Source organism: Acipenser ruthenus, chromosome 11 (assembly GCF_902713425.1).
Source record: "Acipenser ruthenus chromosome 11, fAciRut3.2 maternal haplotype, whole genome shotgun sequence".
NCBI lineage: Eukaryota > Metazoa > Chordata > Actinopteri > Acipenseriformes > Acipenseridae > Acipenser > Acipenser ruthenus.
Window position 1 is genome coordinate 42,088,873 of NC_081199.1, and position 24,339 is coordinate 42,113,211.

At 40.1% G+C, this 24,339-nt stretch overlaps 1 protein-coding gene across 1 annotated transcript in view; it reads right to left on the reverse strand.

The window, feature by feature from the left end:
* Positions 1-24,339, reverse strand: part of LOC117427011 (receptor tyrosine-protein kinase erbB-4-like) — a 278,434-nt gene that overhangs the window by 116,109 nt on the left and 137,986 nt on the right. Inside the window, exon 3 of the mRNA XM_059034039.1 lies at positions 5,809-5,995. Coding sequence (XP_058890022.1) covers positions 5,809-5,995 — 187 coding nt within the window. The remainder of the gene's footprint in view (positions 1-5,808; positions 5,996-24,339) is intronic.

A 24,339-nucleotide genomic window follows, 5' to 3' on the forward strand; every position in this document is an offset into this window, starting at 1 on the left:
ACCACTAATTATGAGCTAAAATTATAAGAAGATTCAACAATGCCTGCATAAAGAAATTAACTCAGCCACCTCTAAAACACAGCACAGTTGCAATGCAGTCAAATATTCTATTCACACTGCCTCAGTAACGTGCAATCAACAAGCGTTGAAAACTCATGTTATAATTCAAAATTGCAACATGTGTTGATCATGCAATATAGAGGTTATAACTGAACTCTGCACCATTTCAATGCACTTCTTTATGTGGGCTGAGTGCCTGGACTGGCACAAAAAAAACATCGATGAAGGTGTGTTGTCAGACATTTCTCCTCCCAATGCCCAAGCGGCTTGGCAGAGCAATATTGCTGGGATTTGAGAACCTGTAAATCATCGCTGTGTTTATTGAGCAGGCCACTGGACCCAGACATCCACTATTGTTTAAGAAATTCATATTTCATCTCTCGGCCCTACTGACCTTCTGCCTCAATCAACTCACCACAAAGACTGAGCTACAGTCATTCAAATGTCAGGGTGACATTTTTGGTCTGCAAAACACATTCTTCGAGGTAAATGGAGAACAGAACTCAATAATATACTCCTTAATTTTTTTTTTCTTCTGATTTATATATATATATTTGTTTCAAATGCAAGGATTATTTAACCAATTCTGCATCTCAGTTTTATCAGTTCTACAAGTGCAGGAATCCACGAACAGTGAAAACACTTGCTCATGTAAATGGTTAATATGATTAGAATTTCTTCCTCTCCAAATGCACAATGGTTGTAAAATCAAAGTGATTATTGTCCATAGTTATTGCAGTCTAGGAGGTTGAAATAATGAGCTCAATTACATGCATGGCTTGGGGTAAACCACTCGTGTATAACTGGACGGAAATGAGACTTTGAGCTTTTCATAAAATGCACATCCTTCGATTCAGAGATCCTGAGATTCAGAGGTGGAAGGGCAAAACAGAGGAGATATTTCCTTTTTTAAATTTCTTCTGTTTTATTATGGTGATGTGTGTACACTTTAAAAGGTTTAAAAGACTCTAAATGTGTAAATAATGTTGGTAAAGGAATCTGTTACATCATTGGCTACAAAAAATAGCTTGTCATTGTTGTTACTAATTACCTTTAATTACACTGTACTAAGAAACTGCTTTAGGATAGTCTGTCTAATAACACTTTTAGACAATTCATTTAGCAATCTTTATTAGTAGATTGCACAGTTTTGGTTTTCTCTAGCTAACTGTAGTGCACATTATTGCTTGGGAATAGCATGATCCACTGTACAGGTTAGGACCCAAGAGTCTGTATTCATGAAGCATCCTCATGGTGTTAAATGTGCACGACTCCAATACATTACTCACTTATGAGTGCTTGATATCAGCAGGAACAACATAGCATGAACAACCATTAATAATGGTTGATTTTACATTGTATACAATTTACATCCTGAAGATGTGGCAGGAAAAATAAAAAAATAATAATAAATAATAAAACCAACTTACTATCAACACGACACATTTAGGCTAGTAATCATTTTCAATCCTTTATAGGCTTCCGGGATCCTGAATGTCTTGCTCTTGGGTGTAACCACCCCCACCCCCACCCCCAAAAAACCCCCCAAAACAATTACAGCTGAAATTCTTTCATTAAAACCCATTGAAATGAGTTTCCAGTCTTCTCGACTGTCTCGACTGGCTGCACTGGCCCTCTTCTGGGATGGATTCCTAATAAACTGGGTCCCCACGGCTCTGCCTTTTCGAAGTCTCAGCATCAGCATCAGCTTCAGCCTCAGGTGTTTCTGAGACTGTGGGGCTCCAGGGTGCTGGGCTGATTTTACACTTGACATTCTCATTGCTTTTGCTAATGTTTGGGTGGTGCAATTACATAACTGCCTTTCACTGTTCAGACAGCGTCATGCGATCTTGTGCAATTTCAGACATGCTTGAAAACAAGGCGTTGAGTCTAAACGAGTCTAACCTGAAACAAGGTCATTAAGGAATTGAATTAGCAGGTCTTGACTGACATCATTTTTATTTTGTTTGCATTTTTGTTATGCCTGGTGCAATGCATTGGCATCGCAGCCCATTGAACTGAATGGAGAAGCAAGCTGCACAGAGGAACCTTTGAATCAACATTCTGTGGTGTTCTTACTAGTTTTGTAGGATTAACATTAACAAGCCTAATATCAAAACTGCAGGGTCTAATTCATGTCAAATGACTCTAAAATTCCATAAACTACTGCTGTTGCGGGGACTGGGTCTCTATGTAAATGCATTTGCTGAACTACTAGTTATTGAAAAACCAAGTTGTTAGCTGCATACTATCCACACGTCCGCCACTGGATAGCAAGCAGAGGGCAGCTAACACAGCAGATAAATAGGAACACCGCCAACCAGGAAAGAGTTGCACTGCCCCCAGGCCTACGTCTGAGCTGTACAGTACAGTATGTCTCTGGCTACTCCGTATACTGTTTCCACAGAAGCACATTGTGTCTGGGAAAGTCACAGACTGGACGTTCTCTGTTTCATACATTTTCTCTGCAGTTCAATAAAGTGCAAAAGGCTTTTTTACGGCAGTATTAATCGCCACTGTCATTATTATATAGTTTATTTGTGCTCTTCTATTACCAAGTCTCTGTGTGACTGTTTGCCTCAGGTATTATTTAACAGACCATATTATACTGTGGAAGCATAGTATGTTGACTCCCACTGACTCTCCCTTTAGGCATTGCTTACAGTTTAATAAAACCAGAATACCAATAAAGGCTTTAACAAGCTGGGACTTTGTCACTCTGGTGTCTTCAGTGCACAAGTAACTCAATACAGTTACTTTGTTAAGAGGCTATATTTATGGCTGCCAGTTTCCTGTCTCCTAGAGTGTTTGTTTTTTTTTGCTGGTGCCACTGGAAAAACAATTACCCTAGCAGGAACCCAAGATTTTTGTCTTGAAAACTTTTTCAGTTTTATTTACTGTACATAAAATAAATTGGCTTTTTTCCCATTGCTGTTGTGGGGAAGTCTTTTATCAAAATTGAAGGACAGAGTACAGCAGTCAGTACTCGTGTATTACACAAAGACACACACACACGCACACACACACACACACACACACACACACACACACACACACACACATATACATACCAGCAGCTCCTGCTCCAGTCCAGTTATAACAATGTAATTACATGGCTATGCATGCCCAGTTCTCTTTTAGAAAATAAATATAGTATATTTGACTAAGTATACTTTTAAATACACAGTAAAACATACTTAGGAATAAAACTATTTGTGATCAACAGAAGATTTGTTCATATAAATTATTACTGAATGAAAGTGCAATTACATATAGTAGGCTAATGTAGAAGAACATATAGGTTTTTAATCCATACCGAATGCAATATTGGACATTAATCCTCTAGTTAATTAAAGGCTTAGTACCATTCCACTGGTATTCAGATTGATGGTGGAATCTGTGTTTCAGCTGCCCGCCAGGGGATGAGAATTAGTTGCTCTCTCGTCCCTGTCAGTGCAGTCCTGCAGCTCAGAGGCAGGAGGAGCTGTTGAAGGACAGGAGGATTGCCATGCTGCTCTCTCCTCCCTGTCAGTGCAGTCCTGCAGCTCAGAGGCAGGAGGAGCTGTGTGAAGGACAGGAGGATTGCCATGCTGCTCTCTCCTCTCTGTCAGTGGAGTCCTGCAGCTCAGAGGCAGGAGGAGCTGTGTGAAGGACAGGAGGATTGCCATGCTGCTCTCTCCTCCCTGTCAGTGCAGTCCTGCAGCTCAGAGGCAGGAGGAGCTGTGTGAAGGACAGGAGGATTGCCATGCTGCTCTCTCCTCCCTGTCAGTGCAGTCCTGCAGCTCAGAGGCAGGAGGAGCTGTGTGAAGGACAGGAGGATTGCCATGCTGCTCTCTCCTCCCTGTCAGTGCAGTCCTGCAGCTCAGAGGCAGGAGGAGCTGTTGAAGGACAGGAGGATTGCCATGCTGCTCTCTCCTCCCTGTCAGTGCAGTCCTGCAGCTCAGAGGCAGGAGGAGCTGTGTGAAGGACAGGAGGATTGCCATGCTGCTCTCTCCTCCCTGTCAGTGCAGTCCTGCAGCTCAGAGGCAGGAGGAGCTGTGTGAAGGACAGGAGGATTGCCATGCTGCTCTCTCTTCTCTGTCAGTGGAGTCCTGCAGCTCAGAGGCAGGAGGAGCTGTGTGAAGGACAGGAGGATTGCCATGCTGCTCTCTCCTCCCTGTCAGTGCAGTCCTGCAGCTCAGAGGCAGGAGGAGCTGTGTGAAGGACAGGAGGATTGCCATGCTGCTCTCTCCTCTCTGTCAGTGGAGTCCTGCAGCTCAGAGGCAGGAGGAGCTGTGTGAAGGACAGGAGGATTGCCATGCTGCTCTCTCCTCCCTGTCAGTGCAGTCCTGCAGCTCAGAGGCAGGAGGAGCTGTGTGAAGGAGAGACCCTGTGGCTGTTTCCAGACTTCAAACACAAGGCCTACAGCAAGATGTCCAAGCCACTGCACACTCCAAGAGCTACACACTGACACACAAACTAACACACATATAAAAAGCTTTCTTTTCTTTTTTTCACATAGTAGACAGATTTAAAAAATAGACATGAGATGATGAAAATAGTGTTTTCTTATTCGCTTTGAAAAGCTTCCTAAGCTGTTTTTTTTTTTAATGATTTTGAATTGGATTGCACTCCTATGGTTTTATGAAGGCTTTCTGTTGTTGTGGACTTAAGTTAATTAAGTTAAGTCTTAAATTAAGTGGTAAAGCCCTGCGTAATGGGAACAACAGTATATTACTAATCTTCCCACATAGCTCCACGCCACTGTATGTGTCCTCTTTGTACACGGAAATGATAGCCTAGAGCCCTGCTCTCGACAGCAGCCTGCATGTCTCTTCCCAGCATTGGGGTCCTAAAACAGCTCTTCTGTAGAAATATCTCCAATTTTGTTTGAACTGGGCATCTCATAACTAAAACTGTGCATTTCTAACACATCTAAAAAAATCACTTCATGAAGAGACCACACGGACTCACCAAACTTCTTAGTCTAGAAGTCGTAGACAAGAAAACGTCTACCACGCTACGAACAAACACCAGGTACGTTGACTCACCCTGTCTCTCTTCAAAGCGGCTGTCAGGGGAGTCCGCTAAGGAGTCCGCTAAAAAGCAGGAGCTTTGATATTTTATAGACAGTAATATTACTAAGTCCTAAAAGTACATAAAACTATGTTATTTACGGCTGCCAGTTTCCTCTTTCCTAACTTGTTTACCTTCTAGTTTCTTCAAGGAAGCAATTATCTTAGCGGCAAGCCACGATTTCCATCAATAATGTGCTGGGTTTGGAGGCACTGGGCTGGCAAATCAGATGCAGGTGTCTCGTTTGCCAGTGCTGAAACCCATTAAAAGAAGGTGCTCTGTGTTGAAACTGAAGACACCCTGGTGACACCACGGCTGCAGCAATTTAACAGCCGCCAGGGAGTTCTTTTTTTATACTTTTTAAAACAGACATTTACCATTTATTTATCCCTCCTTTTAACACTACTTTTTTAATATATTTGTAATTTACCATGCTTGCCTAAGCTTAACCATGATTTCCCTGCACCCTTATAATGCTTTAAGGGTAGTATGAATCAGCAACACCGTGCAACCACAATGCAAAAGAGCCAGGCATTTGTGATTTTAGAGCTTTTAACAGACAGAATTTGTAACGGCAGTGTATCACACAACACCCTGTTACATTAACCTTCCATGCATTGGTCCTGTGGATTGGAATGTATGGGTTTATCTGACTCTACTGCCCCCTGCAGGCCCCCTGGCTCACTGAATCACCTGTCAGGTTCATAAGGCCCAGCTCACGCAGCCCAACGTTGCTGTCTTTCCGGTAGTTGAGGAAGATGGCGAGCGCGTAGCGTTCCTCGTATAGCTTGGTCCCGCGGATGATGCGCAGGTTCTCCAGCGGCAGGTACTCAAACTGGTTCAGGGCTACCAGCACGTAGCCTGTCACTTCCCGAATAGACTGCAAGAAAGCACAGCAGACAAACAATCAAACAAGTAATGATATCTCCACATACAGTAGCTGCCCATTTCAAAGGAAAAACAAACATGCATTTGGTTAGTCTTGGGAATGAAAAGAAAAAATGACTTGCATTAGCCATTCAAAGAAGGCCTATAATTATTAGTATTAGTTTTCAGTATTATTATAGCCTGATAATTGTCCTTGGGTTTGGGAAATGTAACTTATTCCCTGGCCGCGTATCAATCTGGATACTAATGTCGTAATTGTGGAGAGTATATTTATAAGGGACACGATTAACTGTGCTGTGAATGTACAGAGAAGTAAGGAGACTCCTTCTTGTCAATGAGCACCTAGAGTCACTTTCTCAGGAGTCCTCTTTGAACGTTTCTGATCAATTCCATACCATCAGCCACACACTGTCTTCAGAACTAGCAGAATGCACAGGTGTCATTGTCCATCCATCAACAGTCAAAAGCACCTTTGATCATTTTTCCATAGTCCAATTTCAGTGTTCTTGTGCATATTTTAGTCTTTTAGTCTTGTTCCCCTTTCTTCACAGAGGTATTCTTACTGCAACACATCCTTTAAGTCCTGATTTCAAGAGTGACCTTCGTACTGTTGATTTGATGGACAACAACACCTGTGCCTTCTGCCAGTTCTGTTGTCAATTTAACACTTGTCTTCTTTCTATTCCTTAAGGATATTATCTTCAAGTATTGCTCATCCTTGTTAGACAGCTTTTTGGGTCTTCCAGTCCAATGTTTTTCCTTCTTTATGCAAGTCAAGGTTGTTATAATAGTAAAAAACACTAGTGCAGGCTTTGAGTAAATTGTTGATGCTCATAATGCATCAGAGTAGGAAAATGCAACATGTCTAAGGCTTTTGCACAGCAGTGTATATATATATATATATATATATATATATATATATATATATATATATATATATATATATATTAGGAAAGATACTGTACAGATTCATCTTTAATGTGATCAGTGTTCACCTCAGCCCCCTTGAAGAGGCTAATAGCTGGTTTGAGATTCCAGCAGAACTCATAAATGAAGCCTCAAGACTCTTATTAAGGTCAAATGGACACAGTGACAGCAAGGAGTGACAGGTCTTTGCATTGCCAGACTAGAGGTTCAGTAACACAGAGCCTATGTACATGGTCAAGGCTGTTATCACTGTTGACAATTCAAAACTTATTTCTTATTATTCTTTTCTTTCCTGAGATTAACACTTTCAGGTCCCGCCTTATCTCAGCACTGTTTAGAGTTCTTAAAGTACTAATGTCCCATTTGCCAAAATATATGTACAACATATTTCCTTTGTCCTGTTCTCAGATATACTCTATAAAGGAGTTTCTCCTTGAATTATGTAACTTCATTTTGCATTCTTTAGCGCGACAAAAACTAATTCAGGACTGAAAGGGTTAACTGAAATTTGGAGGTGGCAATGGGATATGCAACAAAGGTTTCAGCTTGCATAGAATCCACTGTACCGGAAATGTATTTCAGTGTTTGAATCCTCTTTTTGTCCTCACTGTCAAAGACTAAACTTGGAAATATCAGTTGTCTACAGTGTATCTAACTGGTTATTTAATGCTAAGAACACAGTGCCCAAAACCAACACTTATCTTTATGAGGTACTTTTTGAAAGGTGCTGTAAGGATAACAGTGTTGTATTTAACCTGTATTCCCAGAGTTAGTGCTCAATGAGAAAACTCTTATTTATTTTACTTTGGCTCACTCAAACAGAAAAGAAGTCTTTGTATTTGAAGCTGTTATGTAATGATTGTTCAGTTTTCAAAAGCCGTCTTTTCTATTGATTTCTGCCGGCATCCAAAGAGACCATGAAAGGAGAAAGGGGTTTATATATGTTCCTTACTCTCAGAAGAGGATGTCTTATTGTACATTAAAGACATTGCTCTGCAGGCTTGTTCCTGCTTTCATCTGTAATTTACACTGATTTACAGCAGGGAGAGTGAGTTATAGGGGGAGCTAATCAGAAAGAAAGAAAGAAAGAAGGAAAGGATACATTTGATGCAGTAGTGAATTTATGTCAGGTTCTTTTCACCTGCAAATCTCTAAATTCGCTTCCTCAAAACAGTAAAATGCAGGAACACACATCTTTACTAACAGAAAGTGTGCAGTTTGTACAGGGTCTTGGCCCATGTCATTGTGCTACTAGTTCAGGCATGTTCTTTGATAATTGTTCCTGAGGAAGAAACTCAACCCGTTGTCTGGAGAGAACCACTGCCTTAGCAACAGCAAGGATAATCTCCCTTGCCTCTCCAAGATAAGTAAATAAACATGTTGCAGAACACGCACTGGGCTGTTTTTTTACTGTTTGCTGGAGTCCTTTATCATAATCCCACAAATAAAGCAGTGAGGTCATGGTTTGGAACTGTGCCTAATAAAGAATCAGCATTCTAAAAGGAGACTGCATTGGATTCTGGGAGTATGCACATACGCAGGGCAGTTTTTTCAATCTACCCATTCCTGGTTTTTGTGATTTCCATGACCAGTACTGCTGCAGTGCCACATTGACACTTACTGGCTGGAATTTACTCTGCCGCTGGATCGGTAATACTCATGGACTTAGTAACCGTCTAATCAAGAGGAAAATCTCACTGCATCTGTTACTTCTAGCATTACAAAAATATGTGAGAAGAAGGAGGAGTCTGACAGAAACAGAATGTCTCCTGAGTGACTGAGTAGTCCTCAATGATCTGTCTCAGTGATGTAAAGCTATGGGACTGTAGTTGAATACAGAAATTGATGTCTATCATCTCTTGCATACTTGGCCATGGCAGAGATCATTAAATTACCAAGATCATTAAATAATAATTTAAAAAGGCATACAAATGATGCAGCAGGTTCCAGTGTTTTATCTGCAGGAAATAACTTTACACTTAACACACAATGCAGAACCATTCTCACATCACTTCTGCACAACCAAACTGTGCTACAATTATCAAAGAGTGCAGTGAATGAACAATGTTTTTACACTGAATTTCACTCGAAGCACATGTGTTCAATTTTGCATGGAACAAGTTGTGTTTAGATTAGCATTGATCCTCTTTACAAGAACACTCTATTTGTTTTCAGGGCACAATTACTTTTGTAACTCCCTCCCTGATTCATTCTAGCTGTCTGTTGTATCACTTTACAGCTATACAGACATCACACCCACTCTGTCTATCTACCTATGTATCTGTGTATATGGTTCTCTTCCCTTCTCTCTTACTCTCTACATCTCTCTGCCACAGAAATCTTAGAAAACCTTCAAGGTTGTTTTTGGTATCTTGGTCATTTCCCCACATAAAAAGCACTATGCTATCCCTCAATATACCCTGGTGAGTGCTGCCGTGTACTACTGGAAACTATAATGTTTTTGGACAGTACTATAGTATTTTCTTATCAGGGCAGGAATTATTCAGAGGGATGTGTGCTATATCTACTGTATCAGTGGCACTTACAAATAAAAATGGCTCAGCAAATTGTATAGGACATATTCACATGTTGCAGGAGTCCGGAACATGACCAAAAACAAAATGATCAAACCCCGATGCAATCATCAGGGTCATTTTATTTGCCAATTAAGCTAAAAAGCATTAATAGAATTCATATTCAGTTATAAGAGAAGGAAAATACAGTTATTTAAGAATAAAACTATTTCACTTTTTTCTGCTTACTGTAGTTTAATTAAATGTCTTTAATGTTTGTTTTTTAGTGTTTTTGCTATTAACCCCTTTATTATCTAAAATAAATGAAAAATACAGTGGAAAGGGGTCTTCTCAGATGCAATCCCGATTTACTCCACAATCCTTACATACATATTAGAGCAATGCAGCAATAAATAAAACGAGAGGCTTGTAATTCAAAGCACATGCCACAATGCAACCGTTACTGTCCAAAACTCAGAGAGAGAAAGAGAGACAGGGAAATGAAAAGCGTTTGAGCACTTTGTCAGTGAGAACACAGTCAAGTGGAACGTAGAGGGCCTCTGTGTATTTGAATGCATAACTAACACTATACCTGTTTCAGGACCCAGTCTGAGAGAGCGCTAGAGAGAGAATGTAATGACACTATCACTGTGTGCAAGTGACAACTCAAGTACTACAGTCCATTACTCCTCATTTACATACATATAGAACTTATCTAATACATACAAACAAAACACATTTCGAGGGGGTTTAGAGGATCGCTTGCCTAGGGCACTATGCCTATACTGTCCTTTTTACATTTGCATGGGCTTTGCGGTCTCCATGTGAATATTTACGCAAATGCACAGCGTGTGAGTTTGCACACAGTCAACCCCTTTAGTGGCTTATTCCACATGGGGAAATTAACCTTCGTTTTCAGTTTCACGTCAAAACGGCAATAACGAGCTGGATGAGGGTACTTCCCTGGCTGATGACATATTCACAAGCCATTCAGTGTGGAACTACACTCTGAATAGTGCTGGAATTACACTGATAGCTGGCCCTTGTGTGACCCGTGCACACTTCAAAACTCTGGGAGGGGAGATCATCAAAACAGACCTGACTTGTAGGGACTGTAGCTCTCATGGTTTAGATAGGAAATCAATATACCAGATATGTTCAGATGAGAAATAATTTAGCTCTGGGTGGGAAATACTGGAACTGTTGTCTTGGGAAAATGGTTTGCTTGTTGAGACCCCATAGTTGCTGAGCATTAATGGATTAAAACAAGCTGGTTAAAATGTAGGACTAATAGTCCATGTGGTGGGTCCTTCTTGTGTTGCTCTGCATTACAATACAGTGTATTGTTATATGCGCTCTTCATGCAGGGCATCCCAGGATACTTTACAATAAAAGAAAAGAAAAAAAGTAATTGGCCAATCAATCCAGCTCAAGAATAAGCTAATGCAAACAAGTACTGTATGCTTTTAAATGTGATTTAAATGACTCGACTGTGCCAGCATACCTGATATGATATGGCACGGAGTTCAACAGGCACGGAGCACAGCAACTAAAGGCCTTTTCTCCTCCTGATTTTAGACTTCTAGGAGCTACCACAAGTTCAGCATTTGCTGATCTCAAGGTGCGACTAGGAGCATAAGTTATCAACGCGTCCTCTAAATCTGCATTTAAAAAAATACCTGTCTCATGATTTTCATATATTTTTTTGTCTTCTTGACTTGCAGTAAAGCTCCCTCCAGCTATGTGAAGTGACCCAGGAAAAATCACAACCTCACAGTGCAGTACAGTGTGTGGTATGAAGATTTCTATATTTGCTCTGGGGTATTGGGGATCACTGTGGGGTATTTTGACCCCACAAACCCACATTAGTGATGGCCATGATCAGGTCTTTACTAAGTACAGAAAGATATTTTTTTTTCCTTTGGAAAACCGGCAAGGCCGTTGGATTTGGCCGGCAGCGATATCGGCAAATTGGATTATTGTAAAATGCAGTTTATGGTGCGTCCCAAGGTTTATATCCAAGTGAGAACACTAACTTCTTAATACATTCCTAACTCCTGCTATAACTTGTTATCAAGAGGCACAGATTTCCGAGTGTCACCATTATTTCTATAATAGAGACATGAGGAGGAGGTAACCGTACACATAACATGGTTAGAGTCAATTAAACCATCTGTGGAAAATGTCACTTTCAGTTTCTTTTCAGCTGTTCTACATTATCCCAGATCGGCACCTACTTCACGTGCTCTTGCCCCATTATTGCTTACATTTTTTGAGTGTGTATTTTTCACATTGCCACCAGTTTTTCTGGTAACATTTAACATTAAGTGTCTTTAACTGCATTGTAATAACACTGTAATAACACGCTTATTACATGGGTTGTGGTGCAGTTACAATGCAAGAACATGCCTGATTATTATTAGTATTTATTTCTTAGCAGATGCCCTTATCCAAGGCGATTACAACATGTTGGCAGTTGTAATCACACTGTATTTACACACGTGGGGGAGTATTTACAATGTAATTACCATGTAACCACAAATGCAACTGTAGAGTAATTGCAGTGAAGTTATATACTTTATAAAGTGTTACCGATAGAACGTGCTGCAGATTTCACACTGGAATACATATCTTTGACATACAGTCCATATCACACAGCCATGCAAGCCCCTTGATCTCGTTGGCTGGAGCAGCCTCCCTTTACCTGATGGCTGGCTGTTGCTATGACAGGCTATTGCAGGTGGAGGGTGTCCACTTGCACATTACCCATTTGGCACGTGTCCCTAATGAGACTGCAGAACACAGAACAGTATGTGGTTTATAACGCAGCTGATTCAGACCTGCAGCAGCCAACAGAAACAGGATAAGCATCCTCTAATCTCCTCTAATCTGTGCTATCCTAGCGGCTACCTGCAAGCTTCGGGCATCCCAGCACAGCAATTCGGAATTGCAAGGCCCTTGAAAAGCGCTAGAACAACCTGTTTCAGCAGCCCAATTCATGCATGTAGTAGCTACTGATCACAATGATTTACTAAGACCTTCAAATGGCACAATGGATTTTCCAATTCAAAGCTACAGCGCAGGGAAATATTAGAATTGAAAATGTAATCATTTATATTGAGGAAATGCTATCGAGCTGCTTGCATACTGTAGCAAATCTTTTCTGGCATAAACAGACTGCTTGCATTGTATTGGAGTCAGGATTCTTAAACTGTATAATGTGTTTGTTTTTTATCAGTGTATAAACCTACAGTACCACTGTCACGCTGCAGTAAAAGGCGTATTTTATTAACACTTTAAAACACATTTCCTCCCTTTCAATAGCTTTACCATTGTCACTAATTCCCTACATGTGTACAAGGTTGAATGCCCATTTCTGAAAGTAAATACAGGAGTAAGTTATGCTGTTTGCAATCATTCAAAAATAATCTCATTGCAAAAACTCAAATCCTATTATTTATTTATTTATTACTTTTTAATTTCTTCCAGCAATTGTGTGGTTGTAAAACGTTTTACTTTTGACTGAAAAAAATAATCATAAAGAAGACAAATGTGTCCCTTCACTGGGCTTATTTCGTCTTCTACCTGAGCTCTCTGTGATAACACTGTGTGTGGCTGTGAGCTGTCTGAGCTCTGATAGCGCTCCAGCGGTCCCTGCAAGTAAAATATGACTTCTTCCTCATGGACAAGGTGACACAGACAGAGAGAGGTGACAGTGGTCCATAACAAAAGGATAAACAGCAATATCCACATACTGCCCATGCCCAGGCGGTCTGTCAGGAGGACCTCCAGTCACACAGCATGCCTCAGTCAGACGGCGTCAGCAGTATTCAGGGTGTCCGTGCTTTCATGCAGCATTAAAAAACTTATTTTCATGACAAATGGCACTCGGCTAAAGGATTATAAGTCATGCCTCGTCCCTGTAATGTGTAATTTTAGAGCTGCTATTTATACAGTGATAAATATTCATGGTTATCTCTGGTACTATCCTTGCAGCCTCTTTGTAGCCACCCTGCTGTTATTTTTTTTTTTGGCTTCACACATTCTTTGATAAGGCAGTGCAAGGCCACGGCAACGACTGTGCGTACACACACACACACACAGGCACACACACACACACACACGCACGCTCACACACACACGCACACACACACACACACACACACACACAGGCACGCACACACACACACAGGCACACACAGGCACACACATACACAAACATACACACGCACACACACACACACGCACACACGCACACACACACGCATGCACACGCACACACTCTACTAATAAGACTAATAATCATCATCATAATAATGAACTCTGCCTCCCGAAGTGATACATTGTCCTGTAAAAGTCCTCTTGTACAGCAAGATGCAGTCAGTCATTAACTTCCTTGTAAACACACAGTAGCAGTAAACCATTCACTCTGGAAGAGCATGAGGGAGGGAAGAATCCGACCCCCCACTGCGGCACTGTTAACCAGTTTACTGAGATTAAAGCAAAGATTAAAGAAACCCCATCCAGGCGCTGCATATAATTGATTCATTCGTGTGTCAGTGCGGGAAGAAGAACCAGCCTGTGAGTGATGGGTGAGCTCAGATCTACCTCCCTGAATCTTCAGAACTCCACTCTCATCCCCACACGAGTGATGCGAGGTGGAGCGACTGCAGACTCCTCGATAGCACATATTAGAAGAGTTTACCGTGTTGAACCATGGTAAAAGCATTGCTGATTGTAGAAAGCTTAGTAAAAAAAATTGAAAGCGCAGACAAGATTCATAAATCTACATATGTTAAAGCAATGCACGAAATATTGTTTACTGTGATAAACATTTATAAGTGGGTTCAAGATAGTGAGAACAACACTGATTTTCTTAGTATTACATTAAAGTGCATTTCTAGCCTTCAACGGGCTGCCTTTTATACAACTGGTCACTCCTCCAGTTTCCTTATTGGTCAGCACTCAGATACCTGCTGCTGAATGACAGCACTGTCAAGAGTAGCTGGCTCAAATATGCATTCAGAACTGTTCCACTAACTCATTTGATAACACCATATTCAGTAATGTTCAGTAAATGTTACAATGTCAAGGATTGTCTCCTATTCATTTCAATGGGCTATATGATGTTATGATATCTCAGAGCATCATGATGGCTCTCTTTAAACCTGTTTTTTGGCACTCTAGGGTTGTGGGATAACGCTACTTCTCTGCGTTTGAAGTCAAACAGCGCACCTGAGGCGGGGCGATATCCAACAACCATACACCTGCCATTCCATACTGCTTTACTATGCAAAAACAGCCCTACCTGGTGTGTCACATCAACAGAATACAGCTGTAACTGTAACAAAAATAACACCCGACACCTACAAAGTTATATACTGTTCAATAAATACAACCTGCAACAACCAAACTGTGTTGTAAATCGATAAAATGCCAATTCATAAAAAATAAAAAAAAGCTAAGTGACATTATTCTCCTGAGAAGTTGTTTCTGTTATGCTGCCGAGTGCATGAAATGTAATTTAAAAAGCAACATGAGTAGAGACACACATTTTTGGCAGCTGCCATACGTGAGTAATCTGCTTTTATTCCACTTGCAGACTTGCATTTTTCATTTGCATATGCACATGCTGCCATATAAACCACCATTAGAGAATAACAGTGCAGCATTTAGCAATTATTATTATTATTATTATTTGTTTATTTAGCAGACGCCTTTATCCAAGGCGACTTACAGAGACTGGGTGTGTGAACTATGCATCAGCTGCAGAGTCACTTACAATTACGTCTCACGCGAAAGACAGAGCACAAGGAGGTTAAGTGACTTGCTCAGGGTCACACAATGAGTCAGTGGCTGAGGTGGGATTTGAACAGGGGACCTCCACAATGTTCAGCATGTATGAGTTCAGCCAAACGAAAGAAACCCCAGACGTCTAAGTGCTCAGGAAACCCCAGACGTCTAAGTGCTCAGGAAACCCCAGACGTCTAAGTGCTCAGGAAACCCCAGACATCTAAGTGCTCAGGAAACCCCAGACGTCTAAGTGCTCAGGAAACCCCAGACGTCTAAGTGCTCAGGAAACCCCAGACATCTAAGTGCTCAGGAAATCCCAGACGTCTAAGTGCTCAGGAAACCCCAGACGTCTAAGTGCTCAGGAAACCCCAGATGTCTAAGTGCTCAGTTTTGGGGGATTTTCCCTGCACAAAGTGCTTCCAAACACATATTTTAGTTCACTTGGTTCCTGTCAAATATAATGCTGATTTTAGGTCTGAATCCTCATGTACAAAGCTCTTATGGGTTTAGGAAAAGCTACTTCCCACAGCTGATAAACATGCACACCTTGGGCATGCTTTGGGATCTGATGTAGAGCTGTAAGAAACCAGTTATTATCAAACATGCATGATTGAGATTGGGATGAATTACCCACGGCACTGCAAGGTCAGATCCACACCAAAAGGGTAGAGGCTGGCCGTGAACCAGCAGCCATTTTAACCAATGCAAAAAGAGTCAGGCTGGTCCGCACAAGCAATTATAAAGTGTTAACTTCATCTCATCTGAAGGGGCAGAATGCGTACTGGTAAGGCATGACATGTGACCCATTAAACTTACACTCATGCAAGGATTAACCAAAACATCTGTCAACTTGACTTTACTGATGTTTAGTGGTAATCAAATGAAATCAAAGAGCAATTGTGCAGAGGTACAAAGATACGACAGGCAGTGGTGCCATTTTCACACTGATACAGTACATACCAATGGTGTTGAAATGTTTTGCCATTGCTGGTAATACTGGTCTGCTAATGGTTCTGAAAAGGTTTATAGTAGCAATACTAAAAGAAACTTCACTTAACCTAGTTAAAATACTTTGTCAAAAATGTGTTGACTAGAGGTACAGTGGGGGAACTTCAAGCTCCTGACTGCCCTCCACTGGCTTAATTACATCACTCTGGTTCAGCTGGATTGCTCTCCTATTGATTACATTATGCATAATGAACTGTAGTGCAATGCCTGTTGATTTTGTGTTTCTTTTTTTTATTTTATTTGAGTTGGCTGGTTACAGTACTTATCTCTATTCATGGCTTCCCTTTGAAGTTGTTTCTTGCACATTCCCTTGGCATGTGGTTTAACATCACTGTCTGAGTGAGCTCTCTTTCATTATGAGCGCTCTTTCAGTAGAATTATTTTGGGGCAAAACTAGAGACTACAAAGTCAAGTAGATAAGAATTGCAGGTCAGTGCTTTCATGTTAAAATATATGCCGTTTGAAGTGGAGACATTATTAGGTTCGACTGCACAGTATTTTAAGACAATTTGGACACAGCTGGTAACTTTACTACATCCAGTCAGGGCCGGCGCCAGGTTTTCTATCGGCCCCAGGCAATGGACCATAATCAGTGATCCCTCGCTAAACCGGACATGTCTGGAGGGAGACGTGATTTGTCAGATTTTGCAAGAAATACAGTAGTAAATTCAAATGAATACCTCTAGTGCACTTTCTTTTTACTTTAGCCTACTGGTAACACAAAATAAATCATGCTGCTGCATTGTACACATTACTGTACAGAGAAAATAGTAAAAGATTACTTTTAATTAAAACTAAATGATTGTATCGCATTTTCTTTTTTACTGTAGCCTACTTAGTACACAGTTAACTAAAAAACAACACACACTTTACAGAAATACAATTTTTTTTAAATGACGTAGAAAATTGTGCTTATTGCAGTTTTGTTTTAGATTTTCTTTTGTTGTCATCTTTTCCTTCTGTTTTTGACATCCAGATTTGTGTTTCTTTTTATTTGGAGGTTCCAGAGGTTTGGCAGGTTTAATTTTTAAAGGTTTAAAATTGTAGAATTATAATAGGCGTTTAGGCGTTATGATAATGAGGCTAGAAAAAACGCTTGTCAAATGATAGTCTTGATTGTTGGAAAGTAAATGTGCCAATTATAGAATGTTTTTACAAGGACTAAATGGTATGAGAAAAGACAGGCAGAGGACTTTAATTATTGCTCTTTTTTTATATTAAATTGTACGTATAGATAAGGGTGACGGAAGTTACTATTTCAACTTTACTAAAAGGCACAGACAGGAATTGACTAAATGGTAGGTAGGAAGAAAACTGGAATGCAGAAAAAACAAAACATGGAAGAGTTTAATGTGATGTTGTAACAGCTAAAACACTGGTATCATTCAAGAAACAATACTACCTTGGAGGTTACAGTCTGCTATCAACCGATGAGCCTTGAGGGTTTAATGGTCTCTTTTCTTTCCCAACTTTTACATTTTTTTCTCTCTGTATTACAGATACGGTACATCTCAGTGCTGTAGAATTCTAGCATTCAGAGTTTCAAGAATTCTGCCAGTCTTGAGTGTGGAGAATATTATGTGAGATTATCGTGGGTTTGAGAGTGTAGAAGAATGGAAACATCTCAGCTCTGAAAGGCACAGGATGGGATAGGTCTCTTAGGTTTATCATGTGGCTCCAGATTAACCAGACGCTGTGAGACAGAACGGGATTTCAAACTTGCCCCTAAATTGAAATAAATGAAGGTGTAAATGAACCATCCTTAGCTATAATTAATAATGGTGCTTAAATACCCGCATGCGCGTCAAATAATTGTATTATACTAAGAATGAATTGCAGCCAGTCGCTATTTTTTTCTGTTTGTTAAAATTCAATCGCCCATATTATTCTGCAAATACAATCGCATCATCATCTCGTTGCTCTATCGATAAATTAGCTATTCATTCATTAAGATCTGATCAGAAGCAGCTGATCAGTGTGAATTGTTTGCTGCGCCCAAGCAATTCCACCACAGCAGGATTAATCTCAGCAAAGGTGGAGCTCATTTATACGTGAATTACTTTCAATTTAGGGGGAATTTTGAAATCCCGGTCTGTCTCAAAGTGTCCGGTTAATCTGAAGGCATATGGTATCCCTAGGTCTCTGTCTCAATGGTCTTTGTCTCAAATAAGAGACACCTTGTATTCAGAGATTGTTGAGTGGGATGCACTCGACCTTTCCTGAAGAAATTGGAAGAAGGCATACTTGAGATTGCAGTGGGGTTGCATGCCTACAGTTGTAAACACTTTCCTGAAATTACTTAAAAATAAATAAATAAGTTAATAAATGATCCATTTAAGAATTCTGGCCTACCAAAAAAAAAAAAAAAAAAAAAAAAAAACAGCCACACCCACCACATATGCAAGCACACACAAAGAATACAGCAAGTCACCTCCTACAACCAGATTCTGTAAAAGGAACCCGCATCAACACCTACAGTGTACAGAATGAACCAACAAATACATCACAGTAGAACATGCTGTCCAGAGCCCAGCTCTGATGTGTGGGTGTGTAACAATGCAGAGAATGCAACAGTGTATCACAAGCTTTGTGGAGGGGTTCCACAGTGGAGCAGTCAAAGGTGCCTTTAGTTCTCTGGTTTTAAAGTATGCCAGGAATCTGTAAGGGAATGTTTGTGCTTGGCATCCTCAATTCCAACTCCCCCGATCCCTCTTTCTTTGGGGACTGCAGGGAAAACTACCTAGAGGTTTCTTGACATCATTTGTGAGGTACAGTAGAGTGGTGACTGATGAGTAAACCCTGGGTTCCAGTCTTTAAAGTTCGTACTTAATTCAGTTCACTACTGGAAAAAAGTCCACACAATTCTGTGAGTTAGAATGTTTGATCCAGAGAATTCCGGAGTGTTGGTGGTGAGACCCAACTATGACATGGCAGTGCACCAAAAGGTAAGAATGACGGTGTCATGCATTGCTGACTTGCAGACACTCACTGCCTTGGCTACACTGGCCACTCTTCAGAGCATCTGCATACCATATCCTGGATTGGTTGCTAGGGAAAATCAGTCCCTCATAACTCCACTCCTTAATAGGCTTTCGAGAGCGTTAGGCCTAAATTACTGCTGGAAAAGCCCACATTCACAAATGGTAGTATCAACAGTCAAGTTTTAATAAATAAATAAATAAATAAATAAATAAATATGTAATCGCTTTTGACAAACCAAAACTTAAAAGAGATATATTTGCACTGGCAAATGTGGATCACTTTTCAAGTTTACTTGTGCTTTTTTTTTATACATTTAGAGCTTGCTAATCACTGGTGCCCAAGTGAGTTCTGAATCCAGACCTACCTGTTGGGGGTTATTTGACCAGGCTGGCCTTGGTATAAGAGCCACAATCAGAATGGGTCAATGTCAGTTTTACCTACCCAAGGACCAGGCTGTTTGGACTGTCATCAGCATTCCTTCTTTGAAAAATCATTAACAGTATTATTTCAAAAAATTTCTGAAGGCTGAACCTCCCACTACTGCCCAAAACAAATAAGAGATACGCAGACAGCCTTAAAAGCTGCCCTGGAGAGAAACACAAGGTACAAGGTCTCAGTTCCATGAAGTGCCCTGGATGGTGAGTGCATGGCAGGAACTACAAAGGGTATTACGGTTTTGTATTGCACTAAGGAGTTAAAGAAAAATACATTCAACATAAAGTAAAATAGGTAGTTTAATATAAATATATATATATATATATATATATATATATATATATATATATATATATATATATATATATATATATAACAATAACAAGTTTAAAAATAACAAGTTTATTGCACTGTGTTTACTTTTCTTTCTACACAGCTGAAAAGGGGCTTTTGTCCAAAACGTCCTGAAATAAATTATGTTTTAATCATTTAAACCTTTTGTGTATATAAAAAAAGTACCTCCATTCAGTGATAGTGTCGGAATACATTGTATCTGACTCTCCCCCTCTCCCTCTCTCTCTCCCTCCCTCTCCCTCTCCCTCTCTCTCCCTCTCCCTCTCTATCTCCCTCTCCCTCTCCATCTCCCTCTCTCTCTCTCTCCCTCTCCCTCTCTCATTGCAATGTAGTAACGCTTCAATACAAAGTTGCTGTGTCCAATTATACAGCAGTTTATTATAGTAATAAGGGATTATCTGGTCTAGTGTGCTGGTGTGTCGTGTATATCTGTCAGGAGGACAATGGAAAGGCTGGAGGAGGGAGGGCCGGAGTGAATCGATGGAGCGTCTCCGCGAGTGACGGCCAGAAGAATGATGGGCCGCTTGCCGATGAACAGGCAGGCGGGGAGCGAGGGTGAGAGGGAGAGATTGCAGGCCACTGTTACTCAATAATCCTGACACTGTGTCTATTGATTGTGTAATAATGACAAGACTCATGCATTGAACAGCGCGATAGCCACAGAGGGGAAGAGAGAGAGAGAGAGAGAGAGAGCTAGAGATAGAACGAGGATGAGAGGGTATTTTTAACAAATCCACTATCATGTCAGAGATTTCCAGTATTAGAGTGCCTCATTGTGCCTCACTGGCTCCAGCTCGGGTTCACTTCTACTTCCAGGACAAAATGATGGTGCTGCAATAACGAATACAATTAAAAGCTAAGGCAAGGTCATAGGCTTTGATTCTCTATTTGATTTCAAGGACTGCACGATAATTTCATTGGGACCTGTTCAACCTGCTTCTTTTTTTGCATAGTCAGTATCTGGTAACCTTCAACTTCAGATTACAGTTCTCATTTGAATGGAAACTATTTGAGGGATCTTTTATTTTTTAATGTACAAAGACACTGTAAAGGTGCAGGTCAAACATCACCAATACCTTACATCTCTTAATATCTGTTACGATTCAAGAACCACACTATTCATTAATATTCCACTTTGAAACTGTCTGTCTGTTCTTTCTTTGTATGCACATGTCTTTTGTGGTCTGTCCTGGTATGAAAGGATTTTGGTATGCATGAATGTATTTCTTTATTTGTTTGATTCTTTGTTTAGTTTTCATTGATGAAGACCTAACACTGTCCACATTACTATACTGTGCTATCTGTCACAGTCCACAATCATACTGAGGCAAACTTTGTAACCCGAGCGAGTAACGAGACGATGACCTGAGACTGATGAAACACACAAGCCTCTTGTTGATCTAAAGTGGTTCACTTTGCACAACAGACGCCAAACGGGACTGAAGCTGTACTCATGTGTATGGTTCTGGTCCTTTCTTAATCTAACCTGATGAAAGATGGCAAGCTGAGCTTTTTGAGGCAAAGACTCCTGGAGGTTAAAGTAAACTTCTGTACGAAGACCCATTTCTTAAGAACAAGAAAATCTGTATTAGTTTACATCCCAAATATCTTTTTTTTCTTTAATAAAAATATGTTTTATTGCTGTACCTACCCTTATCAAATTTTACCGCCATATTTTTGCATTGTCATTTTTAACTTTTCCCATGCTTTTCCAAAGGTAATACTATGCATTTACTATAGTTTGCCATGTTTTTTTTTTTTTTTTTTAATATGCTTTACTATACAGTACTTCTCTGGGCTTCACAATGCTCCTATGCTTTACCATGCTTTCACGGTGCTATATTACACTCTACTATGCTTTTACTTTAGTAAACTTGTATGCCTCGAACTCAGGGGTCAGGTAATTTATGTTGTCTATATGTATAGTAGTTACAGATCTTCTTATTAGTTTTAGTGTATAATTGGGGTGTTTTTTTTCATTCAGAGAGAAAATGTGCCAATAATGACTTGCAGAAGAAAGCCATCAGACCCAAGGTGTCTTTTTAACCCTTCATTATGCAGTCACTGAAAATAGAAATGACAAATCCATCTTTTTAAATCTACAAAAAAAATGCAAACTGCATTTGCTCGATATTGCAGATGATCATTTAATAGAGTGAGAACTAAACTAAAACAGCTTTTTTAAATTATGATGAATATATGCTCAATGAGCTAGCAACATTTTTTTTTTTTTGTTTAGTTGTGGAGACATAATCAAATAATATATGGGCCAGTTCTTGTGTTAAATCTAGGTATTCCTGTACCGCTAATGCAACCACTTGTCATGATTACATTACCGTTGATTATCTTTCATAAAAAGCTGCCGGAATAGTTGGGGTCCACAATTTGGAGAGGGTAACCATTTGAGCCCCTTCACTCCCAGTATATGCAACCAGAAAGACCAATGAAAAACATGTCAGAACTGCATGAGCAGAGGCTCAATACAGCTCTAACTTCCCCCACACAGGCATCATCATCACCAGTTGATGAGCACACGGGGACTGTTAAGTGTGTTGAGGAGAAGCCACTTGTGCTCAGTGAACCAATGAGGTCATTCTTGCTGGTACTGTATTGCCAGGCAATAATGGTACTGAGTTTAGTTTACTGTATCTCCTAGTAACAGAAAGGCAAATCCATGAAACACCAACAAAAAACCAAAACAAAATGAACATTTTACCGAGATAAGAATGTGGGTGTATCTATCAATACATGGGGGTCAATTATGATTTTCCAAGCAGCATTGGGATCAAAAGGGCCAATAAAATAAAGTTTACTCAACTTTGCCTGTGCTTAAAAAACTTTTTTTTTTTTTTTTTTAATTCTGTCTTGGAAAATGTTGTTACTGGATTTAGTGTTCCAGGTAACTTTCGATTCAACTTGAGAGAGAGAGAGAGAGAGAGAGAGAGGGGGGGGGGGGGGGTTAAAGGGACCAGGACTGTACATACGATGTGTTAAATTCCAGAACATACGAAGTGTACAAAAATGATGTAGCACCTGTTTTTACCACCCTGTAGGTTTGGGGGTCATGACATAGGATTCACCCATTTACAAAACCCCAAATAAAATATAATTTGGTATGCCTCCCACATTATTCATTCATTTATTCTTGTGCATTTATACTGGAGAGTCCTTGGGAGGGGAAGTGGTCTTTTGCAAGTACTTCCTGTTTACAGTATATTAAACAAGTACATCAAATGTGCGTACATTTTCAAAGTTACCCATGAGAGCCCTTTTCAAAGGACCCACATCACTGAAATTCAAAAGGTCCGAAGAAGAATTTCTATAAAATTGCCAAAATGTTTTCTATGTGATTGCTCAGTTGAGGCTGCTAATGTAAATCTCACTAGTCTGTCTAGCTCTGACTCAGCTTTTAATGCCCAAATCCACATTGTACAAGATCCTCTTCCCACCCACCAACACAATAGAATGTATTAAAAGCTGCAAGGATTTTATCCAGTAGTTTTATTTATGTATTCTAATTTTTTAGTTAGGCTAAATTTCTGTAGCCGTCTACAGAAACTGGTACATTGACATCAACAGCAAATGGTCACACGCAAACGCAGCACACCAATTCACTGGCTTCTCATGCCTCTCACCTCTGCAGGCCGGGGTTTGAATACAGCTCAGGAACTGTACGTCAGTGTCCTATTGGATATTACTCAGCATCACCAAACCACCTCTCACAATTGAGTGCAGTTGGCTTTGGGAAACCATCACTCTGCCTGACTGTCACCACCCACCATTACTCCTCACATGTAATGAGCACTAAATTCACAGATATAAAATACAATATAAATTGCTCTTCAGTAATTACAAATTGTGCCAGCTTACACTACCTTTGGAAAAAAATATTTCCATATTTATAGCTGTGCCATCAATTTGTCTCTTTTCAAATTATATTGTCAATGAAAAACTACAATTTTCTACTCAAGGTAGGGTCTTGTCTCTTGTCTTTTGAAACACAGATAATATATAATTGCACATATTGATATCTTTAAGTACTCGCTAGGTGTCATGCCACAATAAAGGCTCAGTTCACAAATGAAGCCCGAACACAACAATGTGTTAATTGCGCGCTGAAGCACCGTAATTACCCAAACCGCTCTGCTCTTACTAACAATTGCCACATTGACTCCTCTATTCTGTTTCGTGGCTTCATCTTTATCTATTCTATTGTGAGGATGAAGGGACATTAGCGCTATGTTGCAGTATAATTAGCTGATGAGCAATTAAATTATTCTGGTTTTTGCAAAGAAAAGACTTGCCTTAGAGTTACTTTAGTTTC